The following is an 18,196-nucleotide window of genomic DNA, read 5'->3' on the forward strand; positions in this document are numbered from 1 at the left end:
TGTGTTCTTTGTTGGTTCTCATATGTTCTTTGTTGGTTCTCGTGTGTTCTTTGTTGTTCTCATGTATTCTTTATTGGTTCTCATGTGTTCTTTGTTGGTTCTCATATGTTCTTTTTGGTTCTCATGTGTTATTTGTTGGTTCTCATGTGTTCTTTCTGGGCTCTCATGTGTTCTTTATTGGTTCTCATGTGTTCTTTGTTGGTTCTCATGTGTTCTTTCTGGGTTCTTATGTGTTCTCATGTGTTCTTTGTTGGTTCTCATGTGTTCTTTCTGGGTTCTTATGTGTTCTTTATTGGTTCTCATGTGTTCTTTCTGGGTTCTTATGTGTTCTCATGTGTTCTTTATTGGTTCTCATGTGTTCTTTGTTGGTTCTCATATGTTCTTTGTTGGTTCTCATGTGTTCTTTGTTGGTTCTCATGTATTCTTTATTGGTTCTCATGTGTTCTTTGTTGGTTCTCATGTTCTTTTTGGTTCTCATGTGTTCTTTGTTGGTTCTCATGTGTTCTTTCTGGGCTCTCATGTGTTCTCATGTGTTCTTTATTGGTTCTCATGTGTTCTTTGTTGGTTCTCATGTGTTCTTTCTGGGTTCTTATGTGTTCTCATGTGTTCTTTGTTGGTTCTCATATGTTCTTTGTTGGTTCTCGTGTGTTCTTTGTTGGTTCTCATGAATTCTTTATTGGTTCTCATGTGTTCTTTGTTGGTTCTCATATGTTCTTTGTTGGTTCTCGTGTGTTCTTTGTTGGTTCTCATGTATTCTTTATTGGTTCTCATGTGTTCTTTGTTGGTTCTCATGTTCTTTTTGGTTCTCATGTGTTCTTTGTTGGTTCTCATGTGTTCTTTCTGGGCTTTCATGTGTTCTCATGTGTTCTTTATTGGTTCTCATGTGTTCTTTGTTGGTTCTCATGTGTTCTTTCTGGGTTCTTATGTGTTCTCATGTGTTCTTTATTGGTTCTCATGTGTTCTTTATTGGTTCTCATGTGTTCTTTCTGGGTTCTTATGTGTTCTTTATTGGTTCTTATGTGTTCTCATGTGTTCTTTATTGGTTCTTATGTGTTCTTTATTGGTTCTCATGTGTTCTTTATTGGTTCTCATGTGTTCTTTCTGGGTTCTTATGTGTTCTCATGTGTTCTTTATTGGTTCTCATGTGTTCTGTTGGTTCTCATGTGTTCTTTCTGGGTTCTTATGTGTTCTCATGTGTTCTTTATTGGTTCTTATGTGTTCTTTATTGGTTCTCATGTGTTCTTTATTGGTTCTCATGTGTTCTTTCTTGGTTCTTATGTGTTCTTTATTGGTTCTCATGTGTTCTGTTGGTTCTCATATGTTCTTTGTTGGTTCTCGTGTGTTCTTTGTTGGTTCTCATGTATTCTTTATTGGTTCTCATGTGTTCTTTGTTGGTTCTCATATGTTCTTTTTGGTTCTCATGTGTTCTTTGTTGGTTCTCGTGTTCTTTCTGGGTTCTTTATTGGTTCTCATGTGTTCTTTGTTGGTTCTCATATGTTCTTTGTTGGTTCTCGTGTGTTCTTTGTTGGTTCTCATGTATTCTTTATTGGTTCACATGTGTTCTTTGTTGGTTCTTATGTTTTTTGTTGGTTCTCATATGTTCTTTATTGGTTATGTGTTCTGTTGGTTATCATGTAGTCTTTGTTGGTTCTCATATGTTCTTTGTTGGTTCTCAGAGAAAAGACAGGCAGTGTTGAGGGAGGAGCAGCAGACTGGATGGAGCCGATCAAGGTCAGGAGGGGTGGACCTTAACTGAAATGACCCTAACGATATCATAGTTGAGTCTTCCATAAGTCATGTTATGAAAAAAGGCATTGTTTGATATAAATATGTCTTAGAAATATGAAAACATACTATTCCAAAAAAGATAAAATATCATATTTGAGTGTGTAACAAAAATAGCATACTCCAAGAACTGAAAACAAATATATATCATCTAGGATAGTTTGTCAGAAAGTCATAGTATGGTATTAAAATGTCAACACACTATTTCAGTGGAATACATATTATATATATTGTATGTCATAAAAATACAATGTCATAAAAGTAATGGCATGATAATTTGCTATACAAAATATATAGTATGCATAATAAGCTGTCATAACAATATATACTATTATATGCAATAAAATATAACATGTATAGTAAGTAAGCCCTACAATTTACATAGAAAATATCCTAGCATAATATCTTCTAAAGTCATAAAAATAACATGAACAACTGTCAATATAACCTCATTGCATTATATGCCAGAGTAGTATCCTGACATGTTATCATGATATAAGATGTAATTATGTAAAATGTCATAAATAAAAGATATGGTAATTAGAACAGGATACAAATATCATAGTATTGTATGTCAAACTAATTTCTGGAAAAATATCACGAAAGATTAATAAAAATATAGTGACATATACTAAATGCTATATTTTATGGCATTTAGTATACATCACTATATTTGTGTGTCATTAAACCTTTAAACATCCATTTTACGCCAAACTAAAATCACAAATTTTCATAGTTTTGTGTGCAATAATAAGAGAATGCTAGAATTTTTAAAAATACATCATAAAAGAGTCGTAGAACAGTTTGCCATATTAAAATAATATAGTATGCCATGAAAGTTATTCTATTAGTATTGCATGAACACATCTGGAGCAGCTCCACCTCTAATCCATGGAAGATAATAATCTGATGATCAGAGACAGAGCTATTCTAACAAAATTTTACAGAAACAGGTTAATAAAGTCTAAAGAAAGACAATGTTTTATTTTCTAAAAAACACAATCAGAAAGTCATTTTTATTTTCATATGTAACAGTGTTCTCTTCTAGATTCAAATATTTACAATCCGCAGTGGGCAGCATTGTTATTGCAGTTCCGTTATGAAATTGCAACTCAGATCTATACACTCGAGGCTCATGGACAACTGAACGCAGTAAAGAAGAAAGAAAAATGAAAAACCCATCAAGTCCTAAAAAGACATTTTCATTTTACAATAGATCCTTTTTTAATCCACAGTAATAACTAAAAGAAAACATCTACATAGATATTTGGAGTGTAGGCACATTGGACTTCATATTGCAGCTGTCAATAACTTCTCTATCCATATTTGCCAACATTATGTTCTGCAAACAGACATTGGAACCGTGCAGGAGAAAAGTACCATGAAGGACAGAGAGGTATGCAGCATTGAAACAAGGTTCTCGCCACACGCAGTGAAAACAGTCTTTGGTATATACAGGACTGTCTCAGAAAATTAGAATATTGTGATGAAGTTCTTTATTTTCTGTAATGCAATTCAAAAAACAAAAATGTCATGCATTCTGGATTCATTACAAATCAACTGAAATATTGCAAGCCTTTTATTCTGATTTATTGCTGATTATGGCTTACAGCTTAAGAAAACTCAAATATCCTATCTCTAAATATTAGAATATCATGAAAAAGTATACTAGTAGGGTATTAAACAAATCACTTGAATTGTCTAATTAACTCGAAACACCTGCAAGGGTTTCCTGAGCCTTGACAAACACTCAGCTGTTATAAATCTTTTTTTTACTTGGTCTGAGGAAATATTAAAATTTTATGAGATAGGATTTTAGAGTTTTCTTAAGCTGTAAGCCATAATCAGCAATATTAAAAGAATAAAAGGCGTGCAATATTTCAGTTGATTTGTAATGAATCCAGAATGCATGACATTTTTGTTTTTTTAATTGCATTACAGAAAATAAAGAACTTTATCACAATATTCTAATTTTCTGAGACAGTCCTGTAGTGTTCAAAATAAAGTGGCAGAAATTAAGCAATATTGTTTACATCACTAATTCATTCACAATAGTTAAGATATGAATCTAGTCAAAGGTGGAATACGACAAAAAGGTGCAGTGAGAGTGCAGAACCCCCGACAGGCTCCACGTCCGTGGTGTGGGTCCCACGGCGGAGCTGCGTCACTGGGCTCAGCGAGAGTGGGGCTGGTCCGGCTCAGCAGCTCACAGGATATCCACGGTCCAGCTTTGGTTGGGTTTCCTCTGGTCACACGGGCTGAGGATCACCTGGTTCCTGTCGTACTGATGACCACCTGAGAAGCAAAGCCAATAACACACACGTCAGTCACTCTGCTCTGTGAAAAGCTTTAAGACCTCCGACTCCAACTGGGAAATACAAACCATTACATGCAGTTGTTTTGTACAAGATGTGTTGAAAAGCAGCAACTATTTGACTCGAGATGGAACAGATGCAGGGTTCATACATATGTTGACCAATGGATTTCCATGACCTTTCCATGACTTTAAACCAAATTTCCATGACCAAACATTTTGTGAAATCTCGTTGTATAGACGAGTAATTAATATACCTTAAATGACAAACATTTGAGTAAATGAATAAATATTTAAATAGATGTTTATTTTTTTAATCAAACTGTGTTATTGAACATAACAAATGTCCATGACTTTTCCAAAACTTTTGGAAATTATTAATTTTATCAAGGACTTTTCTAGGCCTGGAAATAACCATTTTAAAATTCCATCACTTTTCCAGGTTTTCTATGACCGTACGATGTTTGTGACAGCACTGGAGCAACCAGCCAGATGTTTTTGAAGCTGTTGGTTTCAGACTGATCACATACTGACAGAGTGGAGCCTTTGTAATCTATTCCATCACACGCAACCTGTCCAAAATGTGTGTTCCAAAGTTACAGTAAGATAGAGTCATCTGACCTTTGACCTCCAGGACCAGGTCAGGTTTGAGGTAGCAGTGCACGCGGCCATCCGGGGTGATGTTCCACAGGTGGTTGCCTGGGCCTTGCTCGGCGCTGACTCGCAGCCTGCTGCCCTCCATCGCCAAACTGCCGGAGGTCTCCAGGCGACAGTCCTCCACCAGCTGGAGACACACAGGGCATGGCGGGTGAGGATGACCCCGGTTGATTTGTTCTTATAACAGCCGCTATGTTGTGGAGAACTGGCTGCCATTCATTCCTTATGTCAGTTTTGTAAACGCATACAACTAAACTTTACATTTTAAAGCCATCACATGACGCATTGGCGAGGATGCATCCACCATTAAACACTTGCTTTAAATTACACAACGATAAATAGATAATGATACTGTTTTTGTGTGTGTGGGTGTGTGTGTGAAAAAAAACTGCATACAATGTAAAGAAATCTTTTTGAGGTCACTTCAAATTATATTATTAAAGCTATTATTTTTGGCATTGCTTAACGTTCCACCAAACCTGCCAAAACAGACGGGAACAAAGGTGAATCATTAGTTCAGTCTGTTTCTTCGAGCTTTGCACGCCCTGGTTTTCAGTCACACAGTGACCTAAAAGGACTTTCACTCCAGCCACCTTTTAAAAACTACACTTTCCAAACATCACACTCTCTTGTGCAAAGTCTTCATATTCATGACTCTCATGTGACATCGACATTGTTATGCAGGGCGAGTGTGACCGTCAGAACGCAATGCACTCAAGATAATAAGGCGGGTATTTACGACGGTGTATTAGGACCATTGGAAGTGCAGAACAATCACTATGGAGCCGCAGAAGGGAGATGTTTAGAGAAGTTTAAAGCTATTAAATCTAAAATATATATATATTTTTTAATCTCCAAATTATGTGTAAATGGAACATTTCCGCATATCCTCTCGGAGCCGTTTGATGACATTGCGATTGGTGATATAAAAAAAAAAGATGGCCTGTTTCCGCGCGCGATGTGCTGACCAGCTACGGCCCTCTTGTGTTCCGGTACCTTGCAGGCGAGCTGCCCGTCCCGATAGAGCCAGACCTGCTCCACCCCTCCCGTCTCCTCCACAGCCTGAACCCTCATCAGCGTGACGTCCTCCAACGTTCCCGTCAGTGACATCACGCATCCCGTCTCTGTGTTCCGCAGACGGACGTAAGCCTGCTTCTGTCGGAGGGAAACATGCAAACCCACATGCATGTTTAAAATATACGATATATAGTAACGTTTTACGGATCCAACTTGATAAACGTTAGTATGCGATGAATCACACAGAATATTTTTCACAGACTAACTTGAGAACTGACAATAAATCAAACAGAATACACTGACTTGACGCAGGAGTCTCGGTTCTATAAGTATTATAGGGCTCCATCTTCCTCCTTCCATACCTGGAATAATGGACGTAGGGATCCTACTTTCTGTGCGCCGCTGAGCTTCCACAGATTGGCCACTTCACTGGGCTGGAGGAACAGCTGTCGACCGCGGTAGTTACTGCCTTCATACAACACCCACCTAGAGACAGGACAGCCACGAGTGTGAGTTCAGCTTCACAATGGACACAATCAACAGGATGTATTATCTATCAATATATTATTATATATTTCCATTTCAAGCGGAGCTCGCAGTTGTTTCCTGCTCACAGTGAGCTGAGCTCTAGAAGCTGAGCTGGACATTGAGCTGACATGGGACAATGTGGATGACATTAAGGTGACCGCATGGTCCTAATGTCCCTCGTTGTGCCGGCCTTAGCCCTCTGCTGGACAAAATCGGTATTGGGACAATACGGTTACAAATGAAAAATCACAACTCAGCGACAGAAAGTCCAAATTCATCGCCGCTTTCCCCACGTGGTACCTCTGAGGACTAGCTATCCTCCCAAGTGCTTTTACGATTTTTAAAGGACCTCTCCAAAATCATTATAAGATGTGGCATTTTTTTCCCTACGCGGGTGTCTTAACGGTGTCCGTAAAGTGCCTAATAGAGTGAGGGAACTTCATGTGTTCCTGTCAAACCTTTTGCTCAGCACATTAAAGTTGGAAAAGTTTTTAAAAGTGCTAAAATGGATATACATATGATGTCTTAAGGCAACTTCAAGATAAAACATGAATAAATAGAATTTTGTTGTATTTTATGACCTGTCAATCAAGTCTGGATTATTATGATCAGGTTTGATTGCGTTTTGATGTCTATGAATGCAGCTCCTAATCCATTCAGGTGACGCCGTGCGTTTGTACATGAAGCAGGAAGATGACATACATTCCTCCCTCCACCAGCACGGAGCGGATGTGGGTGTCCAGACCGGCCTGCAGCAGGTTCACGGCTCCGGTGGTCAGCGGCACTCTGCGTCCTCGACAGCCCGCCTTACTGAACAAGACGATGGAGGGCAGAGACAACTCCTGAACGAGGAGACCACAGAGATGGAATGGGTTGTTAGTCTCATCCAGCACGACGTACAACGACTCCTTCATCACCAGCGGAGCAGAATGAGCAACACAAGGGGCTCACATGTATATTTCAGGGTTCATACCCAGTGCATTTACAGGACTTTTCCAGGACTTTAAAACAAAATTTCCATGACCAAACATTTTTTTAAATCTTGGTGTATACATGAAAAAGTGAGAAAATGTAGTATTTAAACTAACAATGAGAATTCCAAGGCATACAGTGTATAACCTTAAATGAGACAAATTAATGAGAAAACATAGTTTCATTAAAAGAATAAATATCTATGTCTTTTCAGTTAAGGTGCGTTCACTTGTGCAGTGTGAAAAATTTGCGCTGCGAGTATGTTCCATGACTTTTGGAATTTTTTTTCCCCCAGGACTTTTCCAGGGCTGGAAATCACCATTTACAAATGTCATGACTTTTGCAGGTTTTCCATGTACGAGCCCTGATGTTTTCATATTAGCACGTGGACAAATACTCACTTGTCTGACGATCTGTATGGAGCGGATGATGGCGTCCGAAGACAGGAAGCCGATGGCCACCGCGTTGGGGTAGTCTCCCTCCTCCAACACGTACATGTCGCGTGTGAACTGAGCTCCTTCATACGCCACCCAGCTGACACAGAGACACACATTATGGTTTGATTGGTCTTCAATTTAGCCAAAAAAACTTTTTAGAACCGCTTCTTAAAACAGGTGTCAGAAAATATGAAAACACGAGTCTTGTGAGATCATGTGTTCTGACACTGTATTGACACTTTATTTCTGTTTCTTAAAAAGAAAATGTTAAAAAAGAATAAATAAACACTTTCAGTCAACAGTGCTATATGTAGGGCTGCAACAATGAATCGATTACTAAAAGAGTTGGCAACGAATTTCATTATCGATTCATTGTGTAGTGCGATTATTACATCACTCACTCAATAAGTCGCGGAGATGTTTGAGTAAAACAAAAATAAGTTGAGCGCAGAGCAGAGAAACAACAAAAAGAGCAGAGCGGAGGTAGAGGACAGACCATAATGCTGCATTGTGAAAGCCAATCAGCGTTGAGACGCTCCACCGTTGGTGAATCTAACTGCTGCTGCTCTATTGGCCCTGGAAGCGGCAGTTATTGTAACACCCTGTTCTGTTTCTCCTGTGTTCCGTGTCTCCTATGTCTGCTCTGTGTCTTCTCTGTCTTAATTGTTTAATTCCCTGCACCTGCCCTCAGCCACTCTTGTCTCGTTACTGTCTGATGTCGTACACCTGTTTCCCCCCCCATATATTGTGTCAGTCTTTCCCTTGTCTCCTGTTGGATTGACGTCTATCGTTCTGTGTCCTTTTCCCGTCGTCCTGTCCGTGGTCCTGGTTCTGCCTGTTTGACCCAGCCTGCCCCTTTTGGACCTTGTTGTTTTTTTGTAAACCGTTTTGCCTCATTAAAGAGTGCCTTTTTTTGTTATTCGTATTGCGTCCAGCCTGTTCCTCTGAGCCTCACCCCGTCACAAGAACCTGACAGTTATTCAGACCGTAGTCGGTGAAAGTCACCGAGCTGTGTGAGCCTACGAGTGATGTTATGTACAAATATATATGTGATATTAATGTTATGAACCCAAACATGAGGGCGTTTGATGTTACAACGTTTGTGGGTATAAAGCAGAAATAGTGGTTGATTGTTCCGTGTTGGATGGTGGAAATGATAACGAGCAAAGAAGCAAAGCAACAGAGAAAAGCCCAGAATAAACCACCAATAGTCGGGCGAGTAAACTCACGCGAGTAAAACGATGTCAGTTCTGTTTTTTAATGAATGTTTGGAAATTTATGTTGTCTTTTTCAGCGATTAATCGAAAAAATTATTTACAGATTAATCGATTATTAAAATAATCGTTAGTTTCAACCCTACCTATATGTTACAGAGACTGTGATACATCCAGATCTCAGTGTTTTGATTGCATAAGAAAAGTAAATATGTGATACATCACACATAACAGGAGTTATCTCTTAAGATATATATGTATGTATGTATGTTATGATACAGACAGTTCCAGGTCTTGTGTGTTGTGCCTACCTGCCAGCCAGCACCTTACAGGACTTGGGGGTGAAGTCCTCATCCAGAGCCGCTGCGCTGTCCTCCAGAGCCACCAGCCTTCCCTGGAAGTCTGGCTCAGAATACAGATGCATCTGGAATACACATGGACACACAATCTAGCAGACCCAGGCAGAACCGACAACCAGGACGGGTGAGGAAACACGGGTTTGATCTGTTTCATATAAAGTCCTGAATGGAGACGACGATACCTTGAATTTTGTTGTTCCCATTAGGGCGTCCTGTAAAACGACAGAAGGGAGGTATTAACGGAGTTATTCGTCACATAAGATGCTTGTTCATTACATTTCAAAAGCTTAACTTTTCATAATAAATGTGCATTTACTCAAAACACTATATATACTATACTCCATCCTGTTTATAGTCGGTCCTATGCATCACTTCTTACATGAAAGACCGGCTGTATGGATGAGATCTTGAAGTTGGGGGCTCCCCAGTCCTGTGGGTCTGCATACAGGCCTCTCTCCAGGACATAGAGCTCTCCGCTGAAGCCAGGCTTCTCGAACCCCACCCACCTGCAGAGACACAGACACATCGACGGGTCTAGAAACGTAGCAAGCAGGTGTCAGATCGTAGGCACGCACCAATATTAAAATGGTGGACGCGGAGCAGAACATAAACCCAAATATGGCGGACTAAGTTCCTTCCAAGATGACAGTGAATCTACGGTGGGCTCTCGGCCAGCTTTCAATGTTGCCTTTACAAACTGAAACCTGGAAAAAGAAGCTTCTAAATGTAGATTTTGATTAAAGACACACCATTGTTGTGTCATCGGTGTAAATACTTGCCCTCAAGAGATTTCATTCTTTGTCAAAACCTTACATATCAATTACACAAATTGATCAGTCACACAAGCTCACTCATAATTGTCTCCTCACTGTGTGTGTGTGTGTGCACGGTGACATAACGCTGAGTCATGGATGGAAGGTGAGACGCACACGCCCAACCACTAAAAGGGCGTGTCCCCCCCCCCTTTCCCTCCTGCTTTCTCTTCTCCTTTTTGGACTCTGTGAGTCATCGACTTACACTCCACTCATGACGTTGACAGACTGAGTTTTGCCGCCGTGTTCGAAGCCCTCCATGTTGGGGACGGGAAACAGCAGGTCCACGTTCAGCCCCAGCTCATTGAAGTGTCGCTCACTGAACAGTTTCACGTGAGGGGACTGGAACTCCTGGTGAAGAGGAGACATTGGCATAATTAGAAATACTAATAATGATTATTATTAATACTACTAATAATAATAAGAAGAAGAAGAAGAAGAAGAAACTCATTTCTACGACGGCGTATTAGAGTGGGGACAAATAAATCTGACGGGAGAGAGGGATACTTTTTTAGAGAGGAATAACATAATTCTAACGTTAACCAGATAACAAAACCCCCAAAATGTAATCAATGAGTTTTTCTTTTGAATAGGCTGAAATCCCAGCAAGGTCTCTTCAAAGCATGGCATGCCTGCTTATGATAATATGGTGGGCGGAAATTACAAGCATTTCCTTGTTTCCATTCCATTATCCATACCGCTTATCCTCATTAGGGTCGAGGGGTGCTGGAGCCGATCCCAGCTGACATTGGGCGAAGGCAGGGTTCACCCTGGACAGGCCGTCAGCCCATCCAGGGCACATATAGAGACAAACAACCATTCATGTGCACATTCACACCTATGGGCAATTTAGAGATCAATTAACCTGACTGCATGTCTTTGGACTGTGGGAGGAAGCCGGAGAACCCGGAGGGAACCCACGCTGCCACGGGGAGAACATGCAAACTCCACACAGAAGGACCGCCTCGACCGGGAATTGAACCCACGGCCCTCTTGCTGTGAGGTGACAGTGCTAACCACTACACCACTGTGCAGCCCCCATTTCCTTTTTACTAAATCTAATAATAAAGTAAGCAGGCATAATACGCGGCAAGCGGATATTCTCTAACCTTCAGTCTTTTTCTCATGCAAATCTCAAACAATATTGTAATTTTTTTTGTTTTTTATCTTTTTCATCTCAAAGAATATCCAATTTCTTCTTGGAATTCCCCCCTGCCTTGGGTCTGTAGTTTTTATCTATACCTATGATGAGCCTTATACGCAGGCCTCACTGTCCAGGAAACAAGTCTTTTAGGTAGCCAGTTCTTCAGGTATTAATAGCTGGAAGTGTTTACATGATCAGCAAGAAGAGTGCAGAAACAACACCACAACAATCAACAACAATCCTGGTCCCACAGATGGGAAACACGATGAAGCCAGAAGTCCTGCAGATTACCATCCCAGTGGGCCAGTAACATTGCAGGTGACACTTACTGGGCATACAGGCCGAAGTGACAGCAGCCCGTCTTCAGACCCTCCCCAGTCACTGCAGTGGGGATACTCCCCCTCCTCCAGGATGTACTGCTGGCCTTCGAAGTCTGCCTCCAGATAGCCCAGCCAGCTGCAAGGACAAAGCTCACAAGCATCAGTCAAATGTGAGCCGGCTCCTATGATCTGAGCTTTGTTTGTTCAGCACACAACAGTGGTGGATTAACTTCTACTTTCATCTTATTTGAATTTCAGAAGACATCATATCAGGCTGCTGCGTCTGTAGACTCAAACAGATACTTACAGACCACCAAGTATCTTTATAGACCCCATTGTAGACATCGTCCTCTTGCTCTCGTCTGGTTGCTCCTCTTGCAAGTTGTACACATCGCTGTCGACCTCCGTGCACTGTCCATCAAAGTTGGGCTTCTCGAACACTAAAGCCTGGGTAGAAGAAGGGGGAAAAGAGTTCAAGATGAGCCCTAATTTGACTGGTGCGTAGACTGTGATTCTGTAAGGAAGAACACACACACAACTTTTTCGTGGTTCCTACAAACAGCTGTTTGATGGACGCAAAAAAAACATGTAATGCAACACACCTTGAATTCGTGAGGATGCTCCACCCTTATTTGTCCCTGAATTGAAGAGACACACATTTGTCAGACTGACAGACTTACACAAGGACAACAGAGTGCAACGTTTGTCATATAACTTCTTGTTTTGTACCAATCGGAGGGGTCTGATAGAACCGATGAAGGGCTCGTGGAAACCCCAGTTCTCTGGGCAGGGATACTCCCCCACCTCCAGCACGCCGACAAAACCTCCAAAGCCCGGATCGGTGTACACCAGCCAGCTAAAGACACACAGGAACAGCATGGAAGGGAGAGTGAGGAAAAGAAGTGGAGGCAGGAATGACTAAAGGGACTAAATATACAACCACATGTCTACACTAGTTAAAAAGTGTGCGAACCATCAATAATCATCAGTGGTTAAAACTATGACAATCACAAGCTTTGGCCTGCAGCATGCCGCACCCAGGCTGCTCACTAAAGCCCACATCGCTCTGAGCGATGAAAGACGCTTCAACAAGGGAACAACAACTATTGACATCCTCTTCCTCTCAATGGATGACAACAAAAGGCTGATCTTACACTCCTGAGTGAACCTTGATGGAGCCGGTGGTCTGTGACATCCCGTACGAGCCGATCTCTACAACCTCGTCACAGTGCGAGGACATCCTCCCCAATCCATCTACCTCTGCAAACAGGTCGATTCGGGGCACGCTGTAGTCCTACGCAGTACAACGTCAAAATTCAATTGTGTGAGAATTTGACGTTTTTAAACGTGAAAATGAATCCCGGCCCCTGAGGCTGGCTGACTCAAGTTATCATTTGTTGAAATTTGTTACTGGGCTTTAAGTGTTACAAAAAAAGTTAAACAATTTGATCCTTAACAAATGAAGACAAACCTTTCTAATGTTAAATCTAGATAGAACAACTTCACCTGTATAACAAATACACACATGTATGAATAAATCAGATACAACAAAGAGTACATAAGCAAGCTGAGCAGCTTTTGGCTCTAGACATTTTTATGATATAAGGATATAGCAATATGGATGAAGTAAGAACAGATTATCTTACTCTAACTGCCAACCGAATGGAGCCGATGACCATCGGAGCTGTTGGTACCATCTGGTCCAGTGTCGCTGGAGTTTCCTTCCCTGCCCAAATGTTCCCTATGTCCTCTGTAGGACCTTCCTCAAGGGCGATGATACGACCCTGGAAGCTCGGTTTTTCGTACAGCAGCCAGCTAGAGAAAAGGAGAATCATTAAAAATGTGACATATTACACACATATATTATTGCTGGATAAGGTCAAAGAGAACCACGGACATACAAGTGGAGAGAATCTGGTTCAGTGCTAAAGTGCCAAGTGCAGATGTGTGACCTGGAGAGTCATTTATGCTGATAATATATTATACATGCAAGTCGTAGTGAATAATTACACATGCAAGTTTAATGAATGCTACCAAAGACCCGTACCATCCTCTGGTTACTCTGACTGAGATGACAGGGGACAGCTTCATTGTGGTGGCATCTTCTAAATCACAATGGAGTTCAAACGACTGTCCTCCAAACTGAGCATGCTCGTGAATGACAATCTAGATGGGCGAAAGACATTTCATGAGAATACGCAGCAGCAAACAATGTGTTATTGACACATAGCATTAACACAAATGACCTTAAAATGGCATTTAAAGCATACCTTTCCGGGCCTTTTGTGGAAGCCTCTTACTGCAGGTATCTGAAAGAAAATGTAATATTTTGATTATGAACTTGAGCCCGTGCTTTGAAGATATTTCAAAGCATGGGCCATTTATCCATTATTCTTAGCCATCTAATATAATTGAATATAATAATTGACCCATTACTTAACTATTTAAATAATTGAATGATTACTTTTAGCTATTTCAAACATTATCTGTTACTTTTAGCTAACGGTTGTAACCGTCCTTTTAGCTATCCATTTCCACTATCTGTTTAGCTATCTAATCTATATTATTTTACAGCCTGAGAACGAGACTGGGCCAAGCTCTGGGAGGTGCCCATGCATCTATGGTCCATAGTGCGGAAGAGCCTGGCATTGTTACACAGGGAAGTCAAACCTTTTTTGCTTCATGAGAGACTAAGCAACTTTCATAGGAATGAATTACATTACATTACATGTCCAAAGCGACTTACACTCATGTTACATTACATACACCGTAGACACAGCGACAGGGAGCAATTCAGGGATTGAACCGCCAACCACCTGGACCTGCTAATCAATGAGCCACAGTTGCTCCACAAATGGTTTATCCAGTTCTCTTTATATATCCATGGTATCCCCGAGCAACTGCAGAAGTACCCCGAGGTACAAGGACCCATGTTGGAGAATGTTGTCTATTTTTTGCTTGGAAGAAAATAACTAAGATAACTGTCTGTGGTGATGCAAGGATCTAGAAGATATATGAACACTTGTTGTGCATCAGGTTTGATAATGCCTCCTGTGTTCAGCCAAACGCAAACACATTTTGCATAGTCTTTTCTTTATTTGCATTCCAATGCAAATATGTAATTGGCATGTGGTGGTTGAGCTGAAGAAGATCTTGGCTAAGACGGAGGAAACATGTTCTCACTTGCAAATGATTCACGACGTTGTTGCCACACCACCACAAAACAAAAGTACAGGATATGAAAGTGAGACATGTCACCATGGAAATAAATGAGGAAATATCAACATTCTGCGTAAGAGCTCAAACCCCATTCAGGCTCAGGACTTCTAGTAAACAGAAAACTACAATTATTGGAGCTCATTTTAAATACTAAAACTCATACCTTAGGCGTAGAAGGAGCACGTCCATTCTGGGAAGTCGGCTGGCTGTTGTCTCTGGCTGGAGGCAGTCCCGCAGGGCCCTTCAGGCCAACATCCACATCAGGTGCCCTCAATATCGAGGCCTGATCCATCACAGGACCCTCGGGATTCAGCTTAGTTTTAGTCATCTGTGTAGAGCCCTGGGAGGTCTCATAAATGGATTTGTACTTCTTGAGGTATTTCCCTAAATGATCAGGCAGCTGTATCTCTGGGAGTGGCTGAGGAGGAGGAGGAGGAGGAGGAAAGGAGGGATTGAGTGCTGACTCACTAACTGTACCGATACCACCACCCACAAGTGGGCCTTGGTCCACACCCTTCAGACCCTTCTTATCTGCTGCAGGCAGAGGTGAATCAACTCTCTGCTGTCTAGGCGAGCCCTGTTGTTGGTTAGAAAGTGTGCTTGTTGAGGCGGGGGCAGCTTCCTCTTTCCTGGAGGACCGAGGGGAATTCAGTAAGCCAGAGAGGATGGACATCCTTCCAAGTCGTGACGTCAGCTTCCCAGGCTCTCCTCTATTGTTTTGTCCCTCTTCTTTTCCTGCATCAGTATTTGTCTCCTCAGCCACTCCACTTGTTCCTTCAAGCTCACCAAGTGATTTCATTTGGTCCACAGCATTATCTTGTGAATTTTTTTCCAGGGTCCGTGCTTTCCTATTAGCTGCTCTTTGTTTGACCACCATAGCTGGGGAAGGATCCCTAAAACATTTGTCAGTATTTCTTAAGCCAAAGTGGAATCCCTCTGGATCAAATGTTTTCTCAAAATGGTCCTCCTTTATGGCCTGCATGACAAAGGGTGGAGATGGGGACTTTTTACTGATGTGTCTCTTTGCAGGTTGTGAGAAGGGAATGCTGCCTTCCTTAATAATCCTGATAAAATCATTCAAGTCATCGGGCTCAAGAGTTTTATCCTCACTGGCCTTTAATTTGTTTCTTTTATGATGCTTCTTCCGTTTTTGATTCTCCACATCTAACCAGCTAGAAGGAGATTCCTTTTTTGTCTGAAGACTTTTCGATGTTGCAGATGTTTCAGCTGTTGCACAAAGCGACAAACTGCCATTGAGTGTTAGTTTTGCAAGATTTTGGGGTTCACTGAAGCTCATGGTTTTCTCTTCTCTTGAAGACGCAAGTTTCAAACCGCTATCTGTTTTTGCTTTTTCTTTGGTGTCATCAGCATTCTTCTGAGCATCACAGCTGTTAAGGGCTTTATCTGGCACAACAATGGCCTTTTTTTGTTCTGCACCACTTTTGTTGATAAATGCATCTTTAAAAAAAAAAAATTCTGACTCTTGCTTGGCATCTATCTTTGATTCCATCATCTGCTGATCCTCCTGCTTTGTCAATATACTTTCAACTCCTATAATGTATTTTGTTTTCTTTTGTTTCTTGTCAGCCTTACTGGTTGCTTTTTCAGTTTTGAGCACAACTGGCTTAGCATTTGGGGCTTTGAAATCCTTGGATTGATCAATGTTTTCCTCTGTTTTCAAATGTTTGTCTCTGATTGAGAGATTCTGGTCCTTTTGGGTGCTAACTTTAGAGTTAGCATTCTCAATTAAAATCTCATTAACCAAATTCTTAACTGAAGAATCCTTTGTTTCAGTCTTCTCTTTACCCCCCTTTTCACCCGGGGTTGTTGTGCTTATAACCTTTGGTCCTTGAATTTGGCTTTCTGATATCTTCTTTGAAGATTCTGATGTCATTTCTGTCTCATTAACCAAACTCTTAACTGCCGAATCCTTTATTTTAGTCTTTCCAGACCCTTTTTCACCCTGGGTTGTTGTACTTATAACCTTTGGTCCTTGAATTTGGCTTTCGGATATTTTATTTGGATATTCTGGTGTAATTGCCATCTCATCAACCAAACTCTTAACCGATGAATCCTTGATTTCAGCCTTCTCTTCAGCCCCCTTTTCAATCTGGGTTGTTGTGCTTGTAACCTTTGGTCCTTGAATTTTGCTTTCGGGTTCCTTCTTTGGAGATTCTGGTGTCATTGACTTCTCAATAACCAAAGTCTTAACAGATGAATCCGTTATTTCAGCCTTGTCTTTAGCCCCCGTTTCACCTTGGGTTGTTGTGCTTATAACCTTTGGTCCTTGAATTTGGCTTTCTGATATCTTCTTTGGAGATTCTGATGCCATTGCTGTCTCATCAACCAAACTCTTAACCGATGAATCCTTTATTTCAGCCTTCTCTTCAGACCCTTTTTCACCCTGGGTTGTTGTGTTTATAACCTTTGGTCCTTGAATTTGGCTTTCTGATATCTTCATTGGAGCTTCTGATGTCATTGCCATCTCATTTACCAGATTCCCCACTGACAAATCCTTTATTTCAGCGTTCTCGTTAGCTCCCTTTTCACCCTGGGTTGTTGTGCTTATAACCTTTGTCCCTTGAACTTGGCTTTCTGATATCTTCTTTGGAGATTTTGGTGTCATTGCCATCTCATTTACCAGATTCCCCACTGACAAATCCTTTATTTCAGCATTCTCGTTAGCTCCCTTTTCACCCTGGGTTGTTGTGCTTATAACCTTTGTTCCTTGAACTTGGCTTTCTGATATCTTCTTTGGAGATTCTGGTGTCATTGCCATCTCATTTACCAGATTCCCCACTGACAAATCCTTTATTTCAGCGTTCTCGTTAGCTCCCTTTTCACCCTGGGTTGTTGTGCTTATAACCTTTGTTCCTTGAACTTGGCTTTCTGATATCTTCTTTGGAGATTCTGGTGTCATTGCCATCTCATTTACCAGATTCCCCACTGACAAATCCTTTATTTCAACGTTCTCGTTCGCTCCCTTTTCACCCTGGGTTGTTGTGCTTATAACCTTTGGTCCTTGAATTTGGCTTTCTGATATCTTCTTTGGAGCTTCTGAAGTCATTGCTGTCTCATCAACCAAACTCTTAACTGACGAATCCTTTATTTCAGCCTTGTCGTCAGCCCCCTTTTCACTCTGGGTTGTTGTGCTTAGAACCTTTGGTCCTTGAATTTGGCTTTCGGATATCTTCTTTGGAGATTCTGGTGTCATTGCTGTCTCATCAACCAAACTCTTAACCGATGAATCCTTTATTTCAGCCTTCTCTTCAGCCCCCTTTTCACTCTGGGTTGTTGTGCTTATAAATATCTTCTTTCTCATTTACCAGATTCTTAACTGAGGAATCCTGTTTTTCAGTCTTTTCAGACCCCTTTTCACCCTGGGTTGTCGTGCTTATAACCTTTGGTCCTTGAATTT

The 18,196-nt window shown here is 41.1% G+C and overlaps 1 protein-coding gene across 1 annotated transcript; it reads right to left on the reverse strand.

Moving 5' to 3' along the window:
• Positions 1-2,743: 2,743 nt before the first annotated feature.
• Positions 2,744-18,057, reverse strand: LOC130201341 (beta/gamma crystallin domain-containing protein 1-like). The gene is made up of 19 exons (XM_056426297.1): positions 14,942-18,057; positions 13,830-13,868; positions 13,607-13,725; positions 13,206-13,374; positions 12,714-12,853; positions 12,289-12,415; positions 12,162-12,197; positions 11,867-12,006; positions 11,569-11,695; positions 10,301-10,446; positions 9,663-9,789; positions 9,466-9,495; positions 9,236-9,348; positions 7,675-7,807; positions 7,004-7,143; positions 6,136-6,259; positions 5,753-5,911; positions 4,721-4,883; positions 2,744-4,080 (listed from the first exon to the last, which is right to left on the reverse strand). Exons 1-19 carry the CDS (start codon positions 17,990-17,992, stop codon positions 3,992-3,994), a joined length of 5,172 nt encoding a protein of 1,723 aa, XP_056282272.1. The 5' UTR covers positions 17,993-18,057; the 3' UTR covers positions 2,744-3,991.
• Between the last annotated feature and the right edge of the window lie 139 nt (positions 18,058-18,196).

This window comes from Pseudoliparis swirei, chromosome 11, assembly GCF_029220125.1.
Source record: "Pseudoliparis swirei isolate HS2019 ecotype Mariana Trench chromosome 11, NWPU_hadal_v1, whole genome shotgun sequence".
NCBI classification, from domain to species: domain Eukaryota; kingdom Metazoa; phylum Chordata; class Actinopteri; order Perciformes; family Liparidae; genus Pseudoliparis; species Pseudoliparis swirei.